The sequence below is a fragment of the Bufo gargarizans genome, chromosome 3, assembly GCF_014858855.1.
Source record: "Bufo gargarizans isolate SCDJY-AF-19 chromosome 3, ASM1485885v1, whole genome shotgun sequence".
Classification (NCBI taxonomy): domain Eukaryota; kingdom Metazoa; phylum Chordata; class Amphibia; order Anura; family Bufonidae; genus Bufo; species Bufo gargarizans.
Window position 1 is genome coordinate 340,208,230 of NC_058082.1, and position 23,891 is coordinate 340,232,120.

The 23,891-nt window shown below is 43.4% G+C and overlaps 1 protein-coding gene across 1 annotated transcript; it reads left to right on the forward strand.

Moving 5' to 3' along the window:
* Nucleotides 1-299: 299 nt before the first annotated feature.
* On the forward strand, nucleotides 300-22,146 carry LOC122931577 (pancreatic secretory granule membrane major glycoprotein GP2-like). Its single transcript, XM_044285652.1, has 10 exons — nucleotides 300-324; nucleotides 2,027-2,116; nucleotides 3,388-3,596; nucleotides 4,598-4,752; nucleotides 5,114-5,350; nucleotides 12,996-13,152; nucleotides 15,336-15,386; nucleotides 16,838-16,945; nucleotides 17,038-17,443; nucleotides 22,082-22,146. The coding sequence occupies exons 1-10, from the start codon at nucleotides 300-302 to the stop codon at nucleotides 22,144-22,146; spliced, it is 1,503 nt and encodes a 500-aa protein (XP_044141587.1).
* Nucleotides 22,147-23,891: the final 1,745 nt, after the last annotated feature.

Here is a 23,891-nt window from a genome sequence, read left to right on the forward strand (position 1 = left end):
TTGCTTCCCATGTGCGGTACGCTCCCATTAACTTCTATGGGAAGAGCACTTGGTGTGTTCCAGCCAGCCACCACTTTACCCCCTCCATTGGTGATATAGGTGTGGGTGTCAGCAGTGGGACCCGCACCTATCAGATAATGGGGACATATCCTAGCGATTCGCCCCCATTCTCTCAGATGGAAATAACCTTTTAATACACATGTACTATTGTGGAATTTGGAGAAAACTAAATTTAGAAGTACTTCCTGATTCAGCTTGTTTTTTAGATAAGTACCATGAAGACGTTGGTGATAGTAGGCATGGTGCTGAATATAATCATCTCAGGTAAGTGGAGATTTCATTTTCATTTTTAATCAAATGTCAATCTAAACTGATTGAACTTGAAGAACATAAAGATATAGCAAAGACATGGGGTTAGAGTAATAGACCAGCATTTTTCAACAGTCTACTTCTTAAGTTAGGAAAATTAGGCGCATCCTCTGGCAGTCCGTGTGCCCAGACTGAAACCTATGCCAGCTCCAAGCTGCAGTAGCTTTCAGTCTCCTTTTATGGCAGAAAATTGTTGTAAAAGATTAATCGGCCAAGCTGGCCTGGCCCCTTCCCGTCCTCCCCAAGCCTCCTTTTCAGGGAAGTAGAAAGCGCAATGATGTTTAAAAAGTTACAAAAACGAGGTTTGCAACTTTTTTTTATACCAGAAAACTTATCATAAATTCCCCCCATTGTCTACAGAAACCAGTCAGATTTAATGTGATGTTCTAGTAGGAATAATACAGGAATGGCACAACATAGAGTAATAAGAATAGATGCTCCAGAATTGTTATTACATGGGGAATGCAAGTACAGTAGTGACTAAACCTGACATGTCAGGAGAGGTGACATGTCCTATTTAATTGCAAGATAAAAAGATACAAGATTAAAAAGGTTATATTAACTTTTAATACTAAACTTCTTGTCCGCACAAGGAATCTTTATGGGGCAAATATTTCTGCCTCTTTTTAACTGGAACCATTTGGTTAAATAATTGTGCACATCTCATGTCCCCTTCCTTATGCACACTGTCTCTAGGTATATGTTTGTCCCTGTTTGTGTGCTGTGCTCATAGGTGGTAGTGGAGCGCATCGCAACCAGCTTAGCAAAATAACACCTCCGATATCTCCATGATATCTAAACATTTTAAAGAGGCACCACCAGTTTCTGTTTAGAGGGATAGAGAGGGTAGTCAGACAAGCGGGAGGAGGAGACCACAGAAGAAAATTGTTGAATAGGGAAGTTTTGGTGATTTTTTGTTAAATACAAGATTACCTTTGGATTTGAATCTCTGTCAAGATTTGATTCTTCACTATTGAAACTATCGTCATCTTTTTGTTGTTTATGCTATATACATTCATTACAACTACCGTATGTAATATGAGACTGTTCCTTCACTAGTGTGGTACATATGGGGTGCCACATGTATCCAACCCCATGGTAGGTATTCAGTAATAGTCTATGACTAAGGATTTGTATATCTGAAACGCATACCTTATTGAATCAGTGTTCAGATTGCTTAAAAATTTTCTGGTTTCTAATGCTAATAAAGTAAGCAGCATCATTACAGTTCGCCATATTGTAGCAGAATTAAAGACCCCAGGCTATTATATTTCTTCTTCTAGCGTTATATTACTATACTTCTCTGCTTCCTGCTGCTGGGTGCTGGCTCCTTCACTCCCCGAGTCTTGTGACTCACTGGTGTAACACAATGGGGACGCATCACCGCTTCGGCCAGTGATTGGTTGCAGCAGCCGTCAAACTGGATGTGGGCATTCAGGGACTGGAGGGCTACAGCGGTGGTGGGGGAGTGAAATAGCTAGAGTCCAGTGGTGGGGAGTAGGTAAGTATGCTTCCCGCCAGAGGTCTGGCCACGTGGTGGAGGGGGGTGGGGGGTCTGCTCAACGATGGAAAGCCGCTTTAAACATTTTATAGACAAAAGGTGGAAATTTTGTAAAAACATAATGCTTACTTATTCTTTTTTTCTGGTTCTCTGTAGTTGATGCAGCATGCAGTGACACCTGTGCTTCTGATGAGTATTGCAATAATTCTAACTGTACCTGTAACTCAGCACTGTACAATAATACAGGTAATGTGTGGGGCAAATAGTATTATTATAATTATATGGCAAGATGTACAAAGAGGCTTCACCGCCTGCCACCACAGAGTTACAAGACGCACCACCTTGAATCCCACGGAGCCATGTCTCGCCATATATGCATCCACTTGCTGTCTTTCAGGCATGGGTTTCACACTTTACCATTAAGGAAGAAGCCATATACCATATACTGTGATAAGTCAGAGGAATGTGCATTCTTTGATTGCAATCTTAGTTTGGAGGTTGCAGTCTGGGATCTGGGGCGTAAGCCCTATGTGGTCAGTGCTGAAGAGATAGGACTTGTGACCTCATAAATCTTTTAAAATGCCACAGAATATATACATAAATATGAAATTGACTATGCATAGCGTGTATATGCTGGGTCAGCTTGTCAAGACAAAGCTGGAGTATTTGTTTGTGCTTGTAATGCTATATTTAAACATCCACAAATTTCTCATTTGTACAGATTAGGCCCAAAAGAACTGAGCACATGTTCGGTGCAGCTACATATCTATAGGTACAGATTTTGGGGGTCATTTCTCAAACTGGTATATAGTAGAACTGGCTTATTTGCCCATAGCAATCAATCCACCTTTCAGTTTCCAAAGGAGCTGTCCAAAACGGTGAAATCTGTTTGGTTGCTATGGTCACCTAAGCCAGTTCTACTTTACACCAGTTTGATAACTGACCCCCTTTGTGTGTTGTAGCCTACCCCTTTTCCTCAACCTGATTTTGTCAGAGAAGGGCCTCATGCACACAACCGCATGTAAAATACGGCCACCGGCCACATTGCATCCACATTTTTTGCGGGCCCAATGGTCCGCATTTTGTTGCCAAGTATAGGACATGTTCTTTAATTTTTGCGGAATAGACGGATGTGCAAAGCACACGGATTGTCCATTTGCTTTCCACATCTGTATGTCCATTCAGTAAAATCATGTATGTCTGCAAACCACAGACTCATTGAAGTCTATGGGTCCACCCAAAAAATGCGGACACCACACGGACTGCATCAGATTTTGCAGATCCACAGTTTGCGGAATGCAAAATGGACACAGTCGTGTGCATGAGGCCTGATGCTCAAAAAACTAAAAAAAAAGATCAATTATTCTCCCCAATGCTATATACCGCATATAATGCTCAGATGTGTATGTATTGATGCTGAATAAAATACAATAAGACAACATGTTTCGAGCATTGTCAGCATATAACTGCGCACATTTCTATATGCTTGCACAGTCATGTATTATTATTTTTAGCAGGCAGCAATCCATCACCGACAATTGACTGCAGTAATGGAGAAATGAGTACTTACATCTCTAAATGTTGGCTGGAAAGAAATGGATACAATAGCACAAGTATAACGCTGGATAATGTCACCTGTTTAGCTACAAGAGAGATCGTCAATGACACTGCTGTCATGAGTTTCCACCGACCACTGATCAGTAAGGACTGTGGTAACAATGTATATGTAAGTCAATAACTATGTATATAGCTTTACCCCATTTGTAAGTCATAGGGTGAGATTTATCAAACTGGTGTAAAGTAGAACTGGCTTAGTTGCCAATAGCAACCAATCAGATTCCATTATAGTGACCTGAAGCTGATCTGGTGGGATCTCTGTATGCTTATCATTTTATTCTAACAAATGTTAGGTTGATAAAGTACTAATCACTGATCTACAACTTTCTACTATACTTTGTGTTTCAATTCCTAGTTATGTTCAAGATATATTCGCTGTCAGTAAACGGAAACATCTATGGACTGAAAACCTGTTATATTGCTCCACATTGTTACTACAGAGAGCTTTGACATTAGAGAGATATTTTCTTTCACTGACAGCAAAAAGAGATAAGAAACTGATGAGTAAAATTAAGAGTAAGACGGATATCATTTTAATTCCCATCATTTAATGTATACGCCAGATGAAGCCCTTTGACAGTGGCATCCGTCAAACACACGGTTTTATTATAAAATAAAAAAAGGGATACGTTTAACGTATTTTTATTTTATTTATTTTTTTACTGGATAAGGTTGTATGTAATAGCCATCTTCTATCTCTGACCATCCCACAGAAGTAAATTGAGTGGCAGTGGTCAGACTCATGACCATGCCCGTGACCACTGCCGCCCCATTAATTTGAGGGAATGCAACCCTTGTTCTTGTGATCACATAGATGCGCTCTATCCTGTGGATAGGGGATAACTTTAAAACTTGACACAACCCTTTAATGGCCAAACCTTAGCTACTGGTCTAATTTTTGAATTATAAAAGGAAGTTGGTCTAAGTGTTGTCGGTTTGGCAGGTAGAAAAGAGCAATATTTTTTCTGCAGGACATTGAATAAAACCAAATTAAGAATAAGTAAAAACATAAAAAAAAAGTTAAACTATTGACTATAATTGTACAAACTATTGACTGATACTTTTCCTAAGCAGTTCCTCATTGTACACTGTGTTCTACTTTTTTCACAGATGAATTCAACCCATGTCACATTTTCCAATAGGCTGCATATTTATGCAAAGACCCAACCTATTTTGTCTCGACAAGATGTGATCATGAACTTTTCGTGCATTTTCCCACTTTTTATAAATGTTCATCTGAATTTCACAGTGAAGCCAATACTTGGGTAATTATCATTAGTCCATTAATATTAATTTATACAGTTTCTGATTGATGTAAAATGTGATAACTGATTGACATCTATATCCATGTGGGCACTGCTTCCTTTTCATTATACTTGCCGTGCTCTCGGAAGTGCGGCATAATGACAAGTATTCGCTCCATTTACTTGACACAGGAGACGACGCGTAGTGTAATCACAAGGAAGCAGCACTCACATGGAGCGTCACCTCCCCTTCAAACAGCTGATCAGCAGCGGTGCCGGCTGGGGGACCACCACTGATCTGATATTGATGACCTATCCTGACGTTAGGTCATCAATATGAAGGGCAGGACAACCGCTTTAATGTTGTGTCTTTATGTTTCAGATCAACTCAGATAACTGTTCCCGGTACACTCGGTTCATTCACACTGGACATGTTTATTTATAAAGATGCGGATTTTACCACACTGCTAACTGAAAATGAGTCAGTGTATGTGGAAAGTACTCTCTATATTTCCCTGATCATACCAAGTCTGGAAGTTCAAAATTTTAAAATTAAAGTGCTCGATTTATATGCTTCGGTCTCAGAATCTGGACCAACATACTATTTGCTACAGGATGGGTAAGTGTCACAATTTGTTTGCAGCTCAACTTTCTTTGGAAATATTTAAGTTCCTCAATGGGACATTTTGGGGGTTGGCAGTGGTGTGCCTAATGTGTTTGGTGCCTGTGGCAGGTCCTTTCTCTGGGACTAGTGTTGATCGAGCACCATAGTGCTTGCAGGTACCCCTTGCTCTGAAGAGGGGAGGATGCCTGGATCATAGGAAAAGGTCAGAAATTGATAGAAACACCACCAAAATGGTTTGGGAACAGCATGTGGGGAGGATGTCTGGATGCATCTCGGACTCCCAGGTCGCTGCTGGGAACGATGTTGTCCGAGTAGTACTCCACTTTTACAGACTGACAATGATACGCACAAAACCAAAGATAAAATCGATTTTAGATAAAAAATTGTTAGGAAACATTCTTTCCTGTAGATTTACTTGTATATAAAGTGCAAGTGCTGCCAAAAATTTACAAGGAAGAGGCATTACGATACAACCTGTATATCACATAAAGGAGGGCCTCATTCACATTGTGGTACAATTGTTCATGTAGTGGGACTCCTACACTCATAAAGCCTATGCACTAAGTGAAAGGGCTTCCAAAAATGACAAGCAACCGGCACTACAATAAACCCTTTGTTACACATAAAGGAGGGTATCATACATAGCCTTGAAAAATTATGATTGATGGCCTGCTGGTGACCCTCAAAAACATTTGGAGCAAGGGGCCTGCTGATCTGACCATCTAAAACATTATGGGTGAGGACCTGCTGCCGCTTTGGTGACTCTAGATAACCTGGGGCCGATCGCACATCCGTGTGACGGTGATTATCTATTCGGATGTCTGGCCTATAAACTTTCGATGTTATTGTCAATGCAAACCATAGTGACTACGGGTAATGGAGAATCATGGTTTGATTCCGGAGAGGGAGCCTGAGAAACAGCTACAGCTACCACGTCCAAGCAAGGCAGCATGTGTGCAAATTATCTATTAGGTATAATTAGGCAAGGGTCTGCAGGTGAGCTGACCCTGTAAAAGATTTTAGGTGCAGGCCTGAAGGTGAGCTGACCCTGTAAAAAAATTTAGGTGCGGGCCTGATGGTGAACTGACCCTGTAAAAAATTATATAGAACTTAGGACCTTGAGACTGGAAATCTGGTCTCTCTCTTGACTCCTCTTAACTCCTCCTGCAAGTCAGCTGACCCTCTAAAATATTATATGGCAGGGCCTTCAGGTAAGGCCCTGCCATATAATATTTTAGAGGGTCAGCTGACCCTGTAAAAGATTTGAGGTGCGGGCCTGCTGGTGAGCTGACGCTGTAAAAAATTATATGCGAGGGCCTGCTGGTGAGATGACCCTGTAAAAGATTTTAGGTGAGGGCCTGCTGGTGAGCTGACCCTGTAAAATATTTCAGGTGCGGGCCTGCTGGTGACCCTCTAAAAAATTAAATGCGAAGGCCTATAGGATGAGAAAAGTAATATTCAACCATATGCCCTTGTTTGTGGTGGAAGGGATGCATGGGAATACAGTGTATTCAGTACATTACTAACAACACATTTAAAGTGCCGTTATGTTCATCAGCTTTCCTCTGGTGGAGTCGAAGTCATGATCAATCCAGGCCTTATTAATTTTTTAAGAGTCAACCTGTCAGCATTTTCAGTTAACAGGCGGATACACTTATCTGTTATAATGCCACCAGCAGCACTAAATACCCTCTCAGACAAAATGCTGGTGGCAGGGCAGGCCAGCACCTCCAAGTTTGTGCCACGTGTCCAGCTTGGACACCCAGTAGTTGTAAGGCACTGAGGGATCATTGAGGACATTAACACGGTCTGCAATGTACTCCTTCACCATCTTCAAAAATGTTTCCCTTCTTGTGACATTAGGCCGCGCATCAGGGTGAGGGTGCTGGCAGGGTGTCATGAAACTGTCCCTGGCTTTGGACAGTGTTGCCCTGCCTCTGTTGGAACTGCTGTGTGTTCCCCTTGTCTACCTTCCTCGGTTGGCCATGGAACTACGGACTCTGCCGCCAGCGTTGTCAGATGAAAATTTTTGGAGCAATTTTTCAACAAGGATCTTCTGGTATTTCACCATTTTGCTCATCCTCTCCACCTGAGGAATGAGAGATGAGTTCTCTTTGTAGCGGGGGTTGAGAAGGGTGAACAACCAGTAATCCGTGTTGTCTAAAATGCATATAACATGCGGGGCGCGGGACAGGCAGCCTAACATGAAGTCAGCCATGTGTGCCAGGGTAGCAACAGGCAAGACTTCACTGTCATCATCAGGAGGATCACTCTCAATCTCCTCATCCTCTTCCTCCTCTTCTGCCCACCCATGCTGAACAGATGGAATTAAACTGTGAAAAACCCTCTAACCTGGGTTTGTATTATTTGTTTACATTATAGCTCTCAGTCTATATTTGATTGACTTGGCAGTTCCCATCGTGGGTTTACTACTTGTGAATAGCGGAAGCTGACTGGAAAGGCGATGACCATGTTGCAGCTGGTATTCCACTACTGGCTTCTGCTGCTCACAAAGCTTGGCCAACATGTCACACAACAGCCGGCAGAAGCTGTCGATGTCTTGCGGAAATATGCACACACGCTGCACACCTTCACCAGTAGCTCAGGCAAATTGGGGTAGGTTTTGAGAAACCGCTGAACCACAAGGTTGAGCACGTGGGCTAGGCATGGGATCTGTGTGAGCTTGCCGAGCTCCAAAGCTGACACCAAGTTACGGCCATTATCAGACACAACCATGCCTGGTTGTAGGTTGAGTGGCAAAAGCCACAGCTCAGTATGGTCTCTTATTCCTGCCACAGCTCTGCGGCGGTGTGCTGTTTGTCCCATATCAGCTTCAGCAGGCCTGTTACTGCTTCCCTACTGCAGTGCTACACTGCTTCCAGCTACTGACTGACGACTGACTGATGCTGCACCCAGATAAATCGGAGGTGGAAGTGGAGGAGGAGAAGTGGGGTTTGGAGCCACTAACGTAGGTGCTGACGGAAACCCTGATCGATGTAGGGCCCGCAATCCTTGGCGGCGGTAGCAACTTTGCCATCCCAGGGTACAACTCGCTCCCGGCCTCCACAACATTCACCCAGTGTGCCGTCAGGGAAATGTAGTGTCCCTGGCCGAATGCACTTGTGTATGTGTCTGTGGTTAAGTGAACCTTCCCAGTAACTGCGTTGGTCAGGGCACATATGATGTTACGGGACACATGTTGGTATAAGGCGGGCACGGTACACCTTGAAAAATAGTGGTGGCTGGGGACTGCGTAACGCGGGACGGCCGCCAACATCAGGCTGCGGAAGGCCTCAGTGTCCACAAGCCTAAATGGCAACATTTCCAGGGCCAGTAATTTGTAAAGCTGCGCATGTAGTGCTATGGCCTGTAGGTGGGTGGCTTGCGTTCAAAGGTCTGGGGTAAGGACATTTGGACACTGCATTGGGACATGGAAGTTGATGTGGTCGCTGATGGTGCTTGCGAAGGTCCACGTGCAGGGCGGTAGGCATCAGGGCCTGCACCTTTGACAGGGGATTGGCCAGCATGTAACAGAGGAAGAGGAGGCAGTCGTGTGTCCGGCAGACAGAGATTGTGGACCCAGGTGTTCGTCCCACTTATTACGGTGCTTGTATGCCATGTGGCGGTGGTGAGGTTGCTAGTGTTCACGCCCTGGCTCATTTTCGCATGGCACAGGTTGCAAACTACTATTCTTTTGTCGTCCACCCTTTCCTCAAAAAAGCGCCATACTGCGGAACATCTACCCCTTGGCAAGGGAGATTTCCGCAAAGGGGGTGCTCCATTGAACAGTTGCGGGCCTGTTTGGTGTGGTCCTCCTTCTCCCTTTTGCCACCCCACTGCCTATTCCAGCCTGTTGCGGTGCTGCAGATCCCTCCCCCTCTGTACTGCTGTTCTTGCTCGGTTTGCCACCTTCCCAGGTTGGGTCAGTGACCTCATTGTCCACCACATCCTCTTCCACTTCCTCACTCTGATTCTCCTCCTGATTTTTTTACCTAACCACAACCTCAGTGATTGGCAACTGTGTCTCATCATCATCCAACTCATTAAACACTAATTGCCGTTCCCCACCGTCATCTACTTGTGACTGTGGATGCTCAAGAGGTTGGGAATCAGAGCACAAGAGCTCATGTCCCTCTTCAAAACGTGCTTGGCGAGGGGGCCAAATCAAGTAATGGCGATGGAAAGAGGTCCTCGGAATATCCGAGTGTGGGATCACTTGTTTGGCCATACTGTACATGGTGGGAGAAAGGAGGATCAGGGTGAGGATTGTGTTGACCAGACTCCTGGCTACCTAGACTGGACTTGGTGGAAGACAGGGTGGTGCTTAAACAACTGGAAGCATTATCTGCTGCAATCCAACCGACCACCTGGTCGCACTGGTCTGACTTCAAGAGTGGTGTCCTGCGCCGCCCTGCAAACTGGGACATGAAGCTTGGTATCATGGATCATTGTTTTTCTTTTGCTCTGGCAGCAGGCACAGTTTCTCCGTGCCCAGGGCCACGGCCTCTGCATGCACCATCACAGCCACTTCCCTGTCCCTTAGGCCACTCGCATTTTGGGCGGGTCCATAATGGATCTGCAAAAATGGATCCGTTACAATAATACAACCGCATGCATCCGTCATAAACGGATCCGGTGTAACATAGCCAAGACGGATCCGTCATGAACTCCATTGAAAGTCAATGGGAGAGGGATCAGTTTTCTATTGTGCCAGATTGTGTCAGAAAAAACGTTTGACTCAGTTTCGTCAAGAGGACAGCAAAATGCTTCAGGCAGTGTTTTGGTGTCCGCCTACAGAGCGGAATGGAGACTGATCGGAGGCAAACTGATGCATTCTGAGTGGATCCTTTTCCATTCAGAATGCATTAGGGCAAAACTGATCCGTTTTGGGCCGCTTGTGAGAGCCCATGACGGATCTCACAAACGGAAAGCCAAAACACAAGTGTGAAAGTAGCCTTACTGCTCGCCTTCTGGCTCATTTTCGCATGGCACAGGTTGCAAACTACTATTCTTTTGTCGTCCACCCTTTCCTCAAAAAAGCGCCATACTGCGGAACATCTACCCCTTGGCAAGGGAGATTTCCGCAAAGGGGGTGCTTACTGCTCGCCTTCTTCATTTAAAACGTGATATATGCTTAAAAGTATGTCACACGTACAGAAACATAGAAACATAGAAATATAGAATGTGGCGGCAGATCAGAACCATTTGGCCCATCTAGTCTGCCCAATATACTGAATACTATGGATAGCCCCTGGCCCTATCTTATATGAAGGATGACTTTATGGCTATCCCATGCATGCTTAAACTCCTTCACTGTATTTGCAGCTACCATTTCTGCAGGAAGACTATTCCATGCATACACTACTTCCTGTTATTATTATTAAACCTTTGCCCCTTAAAACGATGTCCTCTTGTAGCAGTTACGTAGGATTTGGAAGTGTATGTGCAAAAAAATTTACAAAGGTATTTGTGATTAGGAAACATTACACAGAACAGGTACCACAGGTAATGTCACTGTTCGCAGTGTCTACGGAAAAAGGTACACTGGATGTCACAGATATTTTAGGGATGCGCACACTTTTTAAACAGGAGATGTGGCGCGGATAATTTAACTGTCCGCAGCAGACACCGTCTACGGAAAAAATGCACTGGATGTCACTGATATTTTAGGGATGCGCACACTTTACACAGGAGATGTGCCGCAAAATAATTTAACTGTCCGCAGTAGCCTAGTGCACGGTATTTAGCTGGATGCGCTAAAAATATATATTGCTGCTGTCACACTCAATAGTCCTTAAAAGGACTTTTTGGTCTCTAAAACAGTTTTTTGTATAAAAATCTTCCTATTATGACGTGTTCCGGCCATCTAATCACTGTAATGCCAGTGGCCAACATGGCTACTGGCATTACCGTAAGGGCAGTACTAACCTGAACGTTTATTGGCTGCGTAGCAGCCAAGAAACGTGCGGGAAGGAGACTCGAGCATGGTGCTCGAGCACTTGCGGTACTCGGCCGAGTACCACCATGTGCCAAGTGTCGAGATGCTCAAGCCGAACAGGTGTTAGGCCGAGCATGCTCATTTATCACTATCTGGCACCCAATATTTTAAAACATTTTACCCCCTCACAGTAGTCATTCCCCCATTGTGCCCCCCTCACAGTAGTAATGCCTTCATTGTACCCCTTCACAGTAGTTATGCCCACATTGTGCCCCTTTATAGTAGTTATGCTCTCCGTGCACCCCTTCACAGTAGTTATGCCCATATTTGGTCTCCTTCACAGTAGTTATGCCCTCATTGTGCCCCCTTACAGTAGTTATGCCCTCACTGTGCCACCTCACAGTAGATATTGCTTCTCTGTGCCCCAAAACAATTGTTATGACCCTTCACAGTAGTAAGGCCCTTTGTGCCCCCTTCACAGTAGCAATGCCCTCTCTGTTGCCTCTACACAGTACTAATGTCCTTTCTGTGCTCCTTTCACAGTAGTAATGCCCTCTGTGCCCCCTTCATAGTAGTAATGCCCTCTGTCTCTCCTTCACAGTAGTAATGCCCTCTCTGTTACCCCTTCACAGTAGTAATGTCCTCTCTGTGTCCCCTTCACAGTAGTAAAATAAAACAAGCAACTACTCACCTTGTCCATTTCCTGTTGATCAGATCCAGCACTCCCCTCCAGGCAGCCAGGCACCGATTACACTGCAGCACTGTATGGGAGGAGTGGACAGGCACATTCCCAGGTCTGCAGGTTTCTCCCATACAACATGGCAGTGCAATTTGTGCCTGTAGGGCTGAATGGTGAAGCAGAGAACAGACTGCTCCCTGCTTCACCATTAAGTACACTGGCAAGCCAGAGAGAAGGCGCACGGGGAGCTGAGCGGTCAGTGAGTGAAAGGACCACAAGCTCCCCAGCCATCCAGCAATGTATTAATGGAAGCGCTCATTGCATCTGGCAACCCCCTGAAAGCTAGCACCTGGGATGGACTGACCCTCCCCCCTTGGTACGCCACTGGGGGTTGGTAAAATCTGGAGTTCAGTATCCAAAACTGCAGCAGACCGATATTATAGCAAAATTTGTTAAAGCCTTTGTAACATTTTTTTAGGTCAGTGGTTTTTTTTGCACTTCGTTATGGCATTTTTTTCTGTTTTTCCCATAGGATTTTCTGTAGGTCTTTAAAAACACCAGAAAACCCCCCACCAAAAGTGCTTGAAATTTGTGACTTCTGTTTTACAAGCATTTAAAAATGCTAAAGGTTTTGGAGATTTATGAAAATGAGTCAAACAAAAACCTGGTTGTTGTCCATAGTATTCAGAACTCAGCTTTAATTTATTATTTCTGTTTTTGAAGAATGTAAGCTGTTGTTTACTAGGGGAGCAAACACAGTTTTTCTTTTATACAGTTTTCATAAATCAGCCTCACTTGTATTTACTATTAACTGCAATTAAACCTATTATACCTTTTAACTAACTGTTGTGCCGCCATCTGCGCTTAAAATACGCCTAATTGAACAAACTGTGTTTTTCAGTATAATAAATGACCCCCTATGTTACTATGTTTACGACTCAGTTCCACACTTTTAGCCAGTCTTTATGTATATGATTTGGTATAATAAAGTTCATTGTTGTAACCTTGTCTTCTTGGTGAAGGTGCCCAACCAGCGGAATAACTGCTGATCTGATGAGTGTGCTTAACAATGGAAATGCCACCGAAGCACGGTTTGCTATGAAAGTTTTCCAGATTGCTGGTTCCTCCACTGTCAGTCTCACTGCTAAAGTAAAAATCTGCACAGTTGATTGTGAAATAGTAAGTACTTCTATACATTTTTTATATACTTAAGGTCATCTAACAACTGAATTCCGGCGTAATTTGTGCCATAATTTGGCACATCTTATTTTAGATATATTTATGACTGAAGTAAGCCAAGAAGAATAAGCCACTGTCTCACCTGTCAAGGGTGTCATCTGTCATCCTGTCCGAGGTTTATATGTTGCTTGGAGCCCTATAAATTGTACTTCTTAGTTCTTACTGTACATTGACTGTGTCTCAAGAAGACTTGTAACTAATTTCAAAGGTTTGCCACATGTGCAATAAAGAAATCCTCAGCCTGCTTCTTTTGGACGTTTATTCTCAACTGTCAAGGGGGCAGGGCTTAGCAGTTAAGGGGACCTGGCTTAAGATGTGCTATTTTGCGCCACAATTTTGCAACAAAATTCTATCGTAATGTAGGCCAACTAATCTAATAAGTGTTATAAAATTAGACAAATGTGATAAATCTGGTGCATCTTTAGACTTCCTGTTTACATTTTACAGAGGATTAGTAAATCTGCTCCACTGTACCTCCAAATAGACCTAGCAGATTTCATAGCAGTTACTAATCAACGAGTCACCAAAACTCTAAAGTTTGAGGAAGACGAGAAGTCCAGAGCATAGAAACACACATATACATATTCCATTGTCATCTACAGTTAATGTATTCTAAAGTGTAGTCTCTTGGCATAAATTTCTGTACAATATGAATACTTGTTTAATATAGGGATAAACTCAGTAACTTAAAGTTTGTTTCACACCTGTGTTTAAGCATATCCGGCAGGAAAACTCTAATCTGGCCTTCCTGTTTTTGAGGCTCACCAATGGTTTACATCTTGTGGTGAACCCTCTGCATTCACTCTGGTGAAGTCTTTTCTTGATTGTTGACTTTGACACACATACACCTACCTCCTGGAGAGTGTTCTTGATCTGGCCAACTGTTGTGAAGGGTGTTTTCTTCACCAGGGAAATAATTATTCGGTCATCCAACACAGTTGTTTTCCATGGTCTTCCGGGTCTTTTGGTGTTGTTGAGCTCACCGGTGCATTCCTTCTTTTTAAGAATGTTCCAAACAGTTGTTTTGGCTACGCCTAATGTTTTTGCTATCTCTCTGATGGGTTTGTTTTGTTTTTTCCGCCTCATGATGGCTTGCTTCATGACAGCTCTTTGGATCTCAACCTGAGAGTTGACAGCAACAGATTCCAAATACAAATAGCACACTTGAAATGAACTCTGGACCTTTTATCTGCTTATTGTATTTGGGATAATGAGGGAATAACACACACCTGGCCATGGAACAGATGAGAAGCCAATTGTCCCATTACTTTTGGTCCCTCAACAAGTGGGAGGCACATATGCAAACTGTTGTAATTCCTACACCGTTCACCTGATTTGGAAGTAAATGCCCTCAAATTAAAGCTGACAGTCTGCAGTTATATCTTGTTTGTTTTATTTCAAATCCATTGTGGTGGTGTATAGAGCCAAAAATGTTAGAAATGTGTTGCTGTCCCAATATTTATGGACCTTACTGTATATCTGGATAAAATAGAGTTAAAATAAAAATGTTTGTTGTTCACATTTGTTAGATGGTGCTATAGAAAAAAAGTAACTTAAAAGAGTTGCCTAATAGGATTACAATTTTTTTTAAATATATGAGACAGATCCATTACCCATCTTACTGATTCCTCACCACTGGTGTTCAGGTGCTTACCAGATCCCCCTTGCTCTCCACCACCTGATCCCATTTCGAAATGCAAGAAATGCCTAGAGATGCCTCAACAGCCAAACACCATTGTGGATAGTTATTGGTAAAACAGGCATCTCCTGCCATATCCAATTTTGGGGGGCAGGACCAATATTGGGTCACCAGCAGAGACCCTGTAAACAACGGTGGGGGATGCTTGAGCTGAGGAATGCCTCTTTTTTTAAACCAGTTCTGCCCCATATATAAAACTGCCACACAACTTCTTTAATGGTCCCTGTAACATGGGCTTGTTGAACAGTGAACACAGTTTGTATTTATTGCATTTGTAGATATTTATAATTAGCTGTATGACAGACAGCATTTAGCAGCTTGTGTTTTGTATCCTAAAAAGCGCTATACCTTGTAAAGTTAGGACAAGTTTTGTTAAATGATTGGTCTTGAAGCCTGTGCAATGTATCTTTTATTTCTATTACAGGATTGTACCATAGGAGCTAGATCAGCATCCAATCTGGACAACACTGCTTCAGTTAGTGTGTTTCTAATAGCAGGTATGTGACCTACTAGCAGAGCTAGATCACACTGTTTAACAAATTTCTTGTGTGTACCTTTCTAGTAGGTGGTATTTCCTAATTGCTTATCTCTAAAGTTAAAAAAATAGTTATTAAAACCGACAAACTTTGCTTTTGTTACCAGTGTAGTTGACATGTCCCTATTTTCTGTGAAAATTTGCATCCTTTTTCCTGTGAGAATAACATAAAATAAATCTTCTACTCTTTTGCCCACTATATATTATGGTTATCATTACTATATATAGTAATATTATAGTGTTCGTCTTTGATTTGTACAAATATTTACTGTTAAGAAATGTACAAATCATTCTAGAATAGGAAGTGTGAGGAATATGGATTATTATTCAATGTCAGCCATGTTCCCACACCAGCCATCTGCTGTCAGATGTCAGAGGTAGTGAACTCCACAGAGAGGCCCTGCTTCCAAGGCCATCCAAATGGCAGAGAACTTATAGCAGGCCACCTTTGCTTACAATTTCCCACCTCCATTCAGATAGCACGGATCCTGCAGGAAAGCTTCCCTGCAGGGTTCTAGGCCATCAGACATCATGGAACCGGCGATTCATAAGGAATTGTTGTCCTCGGGTGTGGCGACTGAGGGGACAAGCAGGGGGCAGACAGCTGTGGAGGAGGAGGATGCAAATGAGGTCAGGGCTGTCCCAGAGAAGTAGGGCTCCCAGGTAAAGCCTCAGTGCAGGATTCCTCCACAACTGAGATGTCAGAGGGCCAGGTTAGTCCGTCTGGACTGGCGACTTGGTCGGAAGCTGAGGAAAAGCAAGCACTACCAGCGGTGGCAGCGGCCATAGCTGCTGTCACGCACAGTGGGAGTGCTGGGGCCCTAGGGGCCCTTCAGGGGTCTGATGCCTTTCCCCCTTCCAACCAAGTGGCTGTCGAGTCAGATGGAGGCCAGGAGACAGGTCCCGAGGACCTGATGGAGGACGTGGCAGTCTTGTCTATTCTGGCCATGTCCGGTCAGGGGTTTCAGGTGGCGTTAGTGGCTGACGCCAGCCTGAACGCTCTCAAGGAGCAGGCGGCACAGCCTCCCACGGACTCAGACCTCGAGCGGGTGGTCTGGGGACCAAAGACGGCTGTACCGGGTCACGGTCCAGCGGGGCTCACCAGCCAAGTGGCCTAGGGAGCAGGTAGCACGGCCTCCCTTGGACTCAGACCTCCAGAGGACAGTCTGGGACCAAGGATGGTTGTGCTGGGAAATGGTCCAGCAGGGCTCACCGGAGGTGTGGCCTTGGGACCCACAATTTGTGGTACCCTATCAGTTCAGGGTGTTGTTTTTGTGGGTTGCGCATGAAATTCCGATGGCCAGATACACAGGGGCTGCTAAAAAGAGGCCTGGTTAGGAGACATAGCCACCCCTGGGGTGTCAGTCATAGAGTGTGTCATGCGCTTCCAGGAAAAGGCGCAGGCCTTGTTGCGGTTGGTGCAGCACGACAGTATGGGGCAGGCTCAGACCAACCACAAGCGGGGGTACAACCAGAAGGCCTGTGAGAGGACCCAGCAGGTGGGTCATCAAGCACCAGAGGCTCAATGTACCTGGTCACCCTGGACCACGCCCGAGGTAGGTAGAAGGCCTTCCCCGTGAACCTGATGCAGGTGCATCATGAGCGGGAGGCAGGTGCCCTCCCGGAATGCCACCCCTTCCGGGAAATGTTCACCAAAAGTCACAAAAGGACGGAGTCCACCGAGATGCCGTTGGGCATGGAATATGCCCCTGCCACTTCTAAGCGGATGGTCAAGCTGCTTAAGGGACTCGAAGGGTACGCGGCCGCGTACCTGGAGGTCATTGCTGTCTTCGGTCCTACATGGGACTTGGGAGGATCCCCAAGAGCATCTGGCGCAGATTATCGGGCAGATCTGCCAGGCAGGCTTGACCCTTACGCCAGGAAAGTGCCTCCTGGGCAAAAGCGAGGGGACCCGGGCAGGCGGAGAAGCTTTGGAACCGGAGCCCAGGAGAGTGGATGCCAGCGCATCCTGGCTCACCCTCTGGGACAAGTAGCAGGTGATGTCCTTCCTGGGCACTGCCGGGTACTATAGGGGGTTCGCGCCCCACTATAGTAGCCTTGTGAGGCCACTGATGGACCGCACCAGGAAGAAGCTGCCCTCTGAAGTCGATTGGACAAATGACTGCGAGATGGCCTTCCAGGCACTGAAGGACCCCCTTTCCAGCTTCCCGGCACCCCAGGCAGCCGACTTCAAGCGGCCGTTTATAGTACCAACTGACGCCAGTAATTGTGGCCCCGGTGTCATGCTCAGTCAGGGTGACTTTATTGGTCAGGAATGAAGGGGAGGTGGGTAAGCGGGAGCCTCTCTCTCCAGCCGTACCATTTCACCATTCGCCACCAGAGAGGGTGTGAATGGGCGCACAGGGAAATACAGGAATGTGCTGCCCCTAGCACCCTCTAAAAGGGGAAGGTGTGAGGCATATAGATTATTATTTAATGTCAGCCATGTTCCCACACCAGCCATCTGCTGTCAGATAGCAGAGGTAGTGAACTCCACAGGGGGGCCCTGCTTCAAAGCCCAGCCAAATGACATAACTTCTAGCATGCCATCTTTGCTTACAATTTCTCATCTCCATTCAGATAGCATGGATCCTGCAGGAAATCTTCCTGCAGCAACCAATCAGTTTCCACCTTTCATTTTCCCGAGCTCATTTGGAAAATGAAATAATCAATTTGACTGGTTGCTATGGGCACCTAAGCCAGTTTTCCTTTACACCAGTTTTGCTAAATCTCCCCCCTAATGTTTTCTAAATCTACAAGCTTAACACAGCAGAAAACAGAAATGTATAGTAAATCTGACTTATATGACTCAAATAACGTATAATAATTTGTCATCCAGATCCTTATAGTGATTGGTAGACTATATTCAGCACCCATTTGATAGAAATAAAATAATATTTAGCCTAAATTTACCTAGAATTTGTAGAACCTGTGAACAAAAACCTTTGTATCCACTGCTGAACAAGCAATAACATGAATGGGGTTGCCATATTTGCTAGTAGTTAGAAATGTAGGTAATTGAGCAGTGGTGGCGGCACTCAGAGCCCTCTCTGTAGGCACCCAAGCCCAGAAAAAGTCTTTGGTGTACCAATATGCCTTAGACTTTTCCTGCCATTCATCAGCGCGCTATGAACAGATGAACAGCACAGGCAGCGCACTAAATGTAGGCAGGCTATTATAGCTAATTGATAAAGAACTATATTGTACTGTAGTATTCCGGTTAAGTCGCCGCGTTGGCACTGTGAGATAAGTAAGGTTGCAGTTTGGGCACTTGGTCTCTAAAAGGTTCACCATCACGGTAATAGAGGGTGGGTGGTCTCTGCAAGAACCACACTTTATTAGCCAAAGAAGAGTACTGCTAGGAAGAGCAGCTCTTGGTTTGGAAAATGTGCGTGATGACTCCTAATTTTAATGGGCGTTGTGTAGTTCTTAAACTCCCCTGAAGCACTGTAGCTGGGTTAGGTGTATGGTGACGGGATAAACTGTGTTATTTCCACACCCAAACAGCAACCCTCAAACGTAAGTGCTGCATTTCTGAAAGACAATATACAGTCTATTTATGTAACATCCTGAATACATGTGCAAGGTAACTAAACTAAGGACCTGCTTACAGTACTTCCACATTCCATATAATCTCTGCATCAACATCAAATTGAAATATGTACATTACAAATAGCTCATGTATTAAATATAAATGCATGTTATAAGTTTCAGAAATTAGATAAAAAGTTCACCAAATCTAATATGTATGTGATTCAGAAAAACATTCACGCTTTAAAGGATTGTGCCATTTTCAAAAACTGTTGCTGGTGGAAAAGTCTGAAAAAGAGCTGATCATGGGCTGTTCCCTAGCGATCAGCTATAATCTGTGGGGTAACTGAGCAGCAACGCTGCCACTGGGGATGAGTATTACACTGCTCTAGTTTATTAATGGAGAGACCCACCTTTGTGGCCAAATATGGGTTTGGAACATGGGTTTTCTAAATTAAAAAATAAAGTTTCTTTAAATATAAAACATTTGAAAAGAACTCACAGTTTTAACAAACCTTTCATAATAATCAATTGCAACAAGTCTACATACATAGCACATTTATTATGTATTACAACTCCAATAACAACTCAATGATTTATGGTATATTTGGTTATTTGCACAATCTCCTGTCATCTATGTTGCTGTGTGGAAAATGTGTTCTTGGTAAGGAAATACAAAGCTCTTGTTAAACCGTTATAAGTCATTTCAAAGTCCTACAGCTATGCAGTATATGTCATTCTGAAATACAATTCTTATTTGTTGTATACTACAACATTATGGGTTTATGATTCTCAGGAGTGATATCATGGCTAAGTGTACTTTTTTTATTTTTTTACAGATGAATATACATATGACTCTGCTACTTGTAAGTATACAGTTCTGTGAGAGCATATACAAAGTAAGGTGTAGATATTTAGTAAGGCATATACAAAGTAAGGTGTTACCAATGGAAATCAATCACATTGCAGCCTAATACGCAGCCAAAGTTTTTTATTTCTCTAAAACTATAACACTAGACATGAGCAGACCAGCATATTATGGGTGATCTGCTTTGAACAAAAAATAGATGATTCCTTTGTTTCTCAATCTTATGTGAATTGAACGTCCAAAATGTTCTCCTGAAGTAGTAAAGGTATTGTAGTATGTCTGCTGCATCCTCCCCTTTTTAGGAGCAAATCATGGTTTCTCAAAACATGATCACCTACCATATAGGTTTTGCAAGGCAGCTTCTAGGGAGTTATGTTGACAGGGCAAACATAAAAAAAGCACCCACCTAATCATCAAGTAAAATTGTATTTACATGTGAAAGGCTCTGCCTGCAACTCCCTTAAATATGTTGGCTGTATACGTTCATTGGGCAATTGGAATCTTTCAACAGGTTTACAAATCATTGCTTACCAGCGGCAGATCGTGCTTTGTAATCACAATCTTCTGCCGACAAACAATGATTCAGTATTGGGACAAGCGATTGCATTAGCGATCACTCATCCCCATACAGTGGAGGAGATCAGTGCATGTAATACCAGCAGTCTCCTCCACTAGCAAGCAGACGATTGCTGGAAAGGAATGCTTCCCCCCGACATTCGCCAGCAGGATTGTTTAATCTAATACAGCCCTTAGTTACATTGTCAAACCAAGGAGAAAAATAAAAGCTGTATTACATATAGCGATCGGGCAGGCGATTGTCAGGACGGAAGGGTTCCTTTCTGACAATCGCTTGCTCGTTAGTGGAGGAGTCCACTGCTATAACATGCAGCGATCTCCTCCAGAGTATGCGGAGCAGTGATCACTAATGCCATCGCTCGTCCTGATACTGACGAGTTGTTTGCCGGTAGCAGATCGTGATTACACAGCACGATCTTCCACAGGCAAACAATTAATTTTAAACCTATTGCCCGATGAACGAGAGTTTGCTCGTTCATTGGGTAAACATCGGCAGTATTACACAGCCAGATTATTGCTAATGAGCATTCATACGAATAGAAACATCAACTCTTACAGTCAGGGATATGCATTCATTTCCAATTTCAGTGAATGCTACACTGTACAAAGACTAAATTAACCAATAACACAGCCATACGGTGACCACAAAGTGGTCAGGCACTAAATCTACACTGGTGATCTATAAAGTATTATCACATTGTAGATGCAGTCACAGGCAGAATGGATAATTATTTCATCCAGCTAATCACATGTGACATCTTTTCTGATTGTAGTCACTTTCTTTCTTTTTGTTCTTCATGTGGCTCATGCTGCCATGTCAACTTCACCCAAAGATTGCTGGGTTTGCACTCTAGACACTTTTCACACTCAAAGCAACATATATTCTGACCCCAGACTAGACCCCTAAATTAATTCAAACCCCACACAAAACTGTTAATCAGACACCAGACCCCTAAATTCTACAGTATAAAAATGTTAGACCCAAGACCATTGCATATACTTATCTGCTGGATCCTTCTATGTTCCAAGCACTACCTTTCTGGGTCCTGATGCTGGATGGTATAAGGGGCCCAGAGCTCAAGATTAATCAGGAGGGTAAGTATACCATCATTCACTGGAAAAACAGCCCAGGAGGACTCCTGATATATTAGCATTACAAGATATTTAGAAGGGAATTATAGTAGTTTGTTTATGGGAATAAAGATGGTATGTAGCTTTTGAACTTATTGCTCAACTACAAGCATTATAAAGTTGATGGCATATAAAACAAACTAAGCAATTATTTGTAGAAGATTCCAGACCAGACCTCTGCCTATACCTACCTCCCTAGCTCTTCTCCTCTGGGTATCTGTGTACTGGGTTGTAATGCTGTCCAGAATCAGGACATTCCGTGCTCCACTGCAGATTATGTTCTGACAATCAGGACTCAGAGCTGAAAAAGAGTCAGGAGGGTAAGAATACCAGTGCTGGTGTCACTGCTGTTCAGCCCCCTTCCAGTTCATTCATGAATGAGTTGTTGCAACTACCATACTCACTTGTGGATCTGACTTTCCAGGTTGGAAACATGGTAGAAACAGTCCTGGATTTTAGAAGAGTGAAAAACTTGATAATGTTCTAGTCTAACTGTTTTTTTCTTTTTTTGTTTTTTTTCTTTTTACAGGTTTCACCATGTCTTGGACATTGAGCTCAATACTCTTTTCAGTGTTTATAGTGAAATTGATGTAAATGCACAACAAAGTTCCAATAAATCATCACAGGAGTTTATAGGAAAGTCTACTTCTATACATAATTCTGATTGTGATTTGATTATGAAAATTAACATACAAAACATAATTTTTCAGTTGGAATAATATTTACTCTTACTGATAAATACTTGTTATGATACACATTGGTGTCTTTTTTTATTAGCTCTGAAACCATCAACCTAGTGTTGAGTTAGTGAGAGAAGAAGACATTTCTAGTGTACAGATTTTTATTAGATGGCCTGCACAATAGAATGATTCGCTCTGCCACCATTGTACAAGAGAATTCTGGTGTTGGGACTGAGCCACTGGGCATGTATGTCTATTTATTTCATGTATTTTTAAGAACTCTAAGACCTTTATTTAATAAATTGTGTTTATTAAGGTCTTGATTAATCTATGATTATTCATCATTCTTCATCTGCTGTATCATTATTCATTTAGTTATTTATATGAGGTGGAACTTTTAGCTCCTATGCGTCAGAGGCCCTAAAGGCTTTCACAATAATAGAAGATCAGTTTGCAATCCAAAATCCTCTATGTGATTTCATCAAACAAGCATTCAGCCAACATCTATCTCATGTGTAAGGACAGATTAAGGTGTGGTGTGATGATTTTTTTACATTTTTGAGTTTGGGCAGTAAATTATAGCCAATGTGTACAATTTTTTGCTCAGTAGTGAAACATACCTTATCCAGTACTACCCATGTACTTTTTATTACTGGAGCCAGTGTTAGACTTAGAGAGAGTGCTAGTTGACAAGAGTTCCATCTCTTTAAGAGCTAACCAAATATTTTGACAATCCATAGGTTTTGCATGCTTACAAAAATAATGGAGTTAAAATAGGGTTAACAACATAACATAAGAAGAAGTAGCACATAGAGTATGTAGCAACAAGTTTATTGTAGCACATAGAGTATGTAGCAACTGTTGCAAGGTAAATATAACATTATTGTGGCCATTCAAATGAATGCATGTAATGCCTTGACGGATTGGGTCCACGAGTTTAGCGCTCCAATCTGTCATATAGAGGGTGATTCGTGAGTGATTATATCCATATGCCTTAATACAGAGACAACCCCTTTATCACCAGTCAACTGGATAACTGGTAGATTGGTAAGGGTCCACCATCGAACTCTAGAAGCTATTCCACTGCACTTCAGTGTTGAGGAGTGGTGGACAATCATGCATGCTGCCATTCTATTAAAGCTTTATAGGAGTTACAAAAACAGCAGTGTGACATAGGTAAGTAGTTGTATAAAAACTTCTCCAAGGGCTCTTTCACACCTGCGTTATTGTCTTCCGGCATAGAGTTCCGTCGTCGGGGCTCTATGCCGGAAGAATCCTGATCAGGATTATCCCCATGCATTCTGAATGGAGTGAAATCCGTTCAGGATGCATCAGGATGTCTTCAGTTCCGGAACGGAACGTTTTTTGGCCGGAGAAAAAAAAAACGCAGCATGCTGCGCTTTTTGCTCCGGCCAAAAATCCTGAAGACTTGCCGCAAGGCCGGATCCGGAATGAATGCCCATTGAAAGGCATTGATCTGGATCCGGCCTTAAGCTAAACGTCGTTTCGGCACATTGCCGGATCCGATGTTTAGCTTTTTTAGAGTGGTTACCATGGCTGCCGGGACGCTAAAGTCCTGGCAGTCATGGTAAAGTTTAGCGGGGAGCGGGGGAGCAGCATACTTACCGTCCGTGCGGCTCCCGGGGCGCTCCAGAGTGA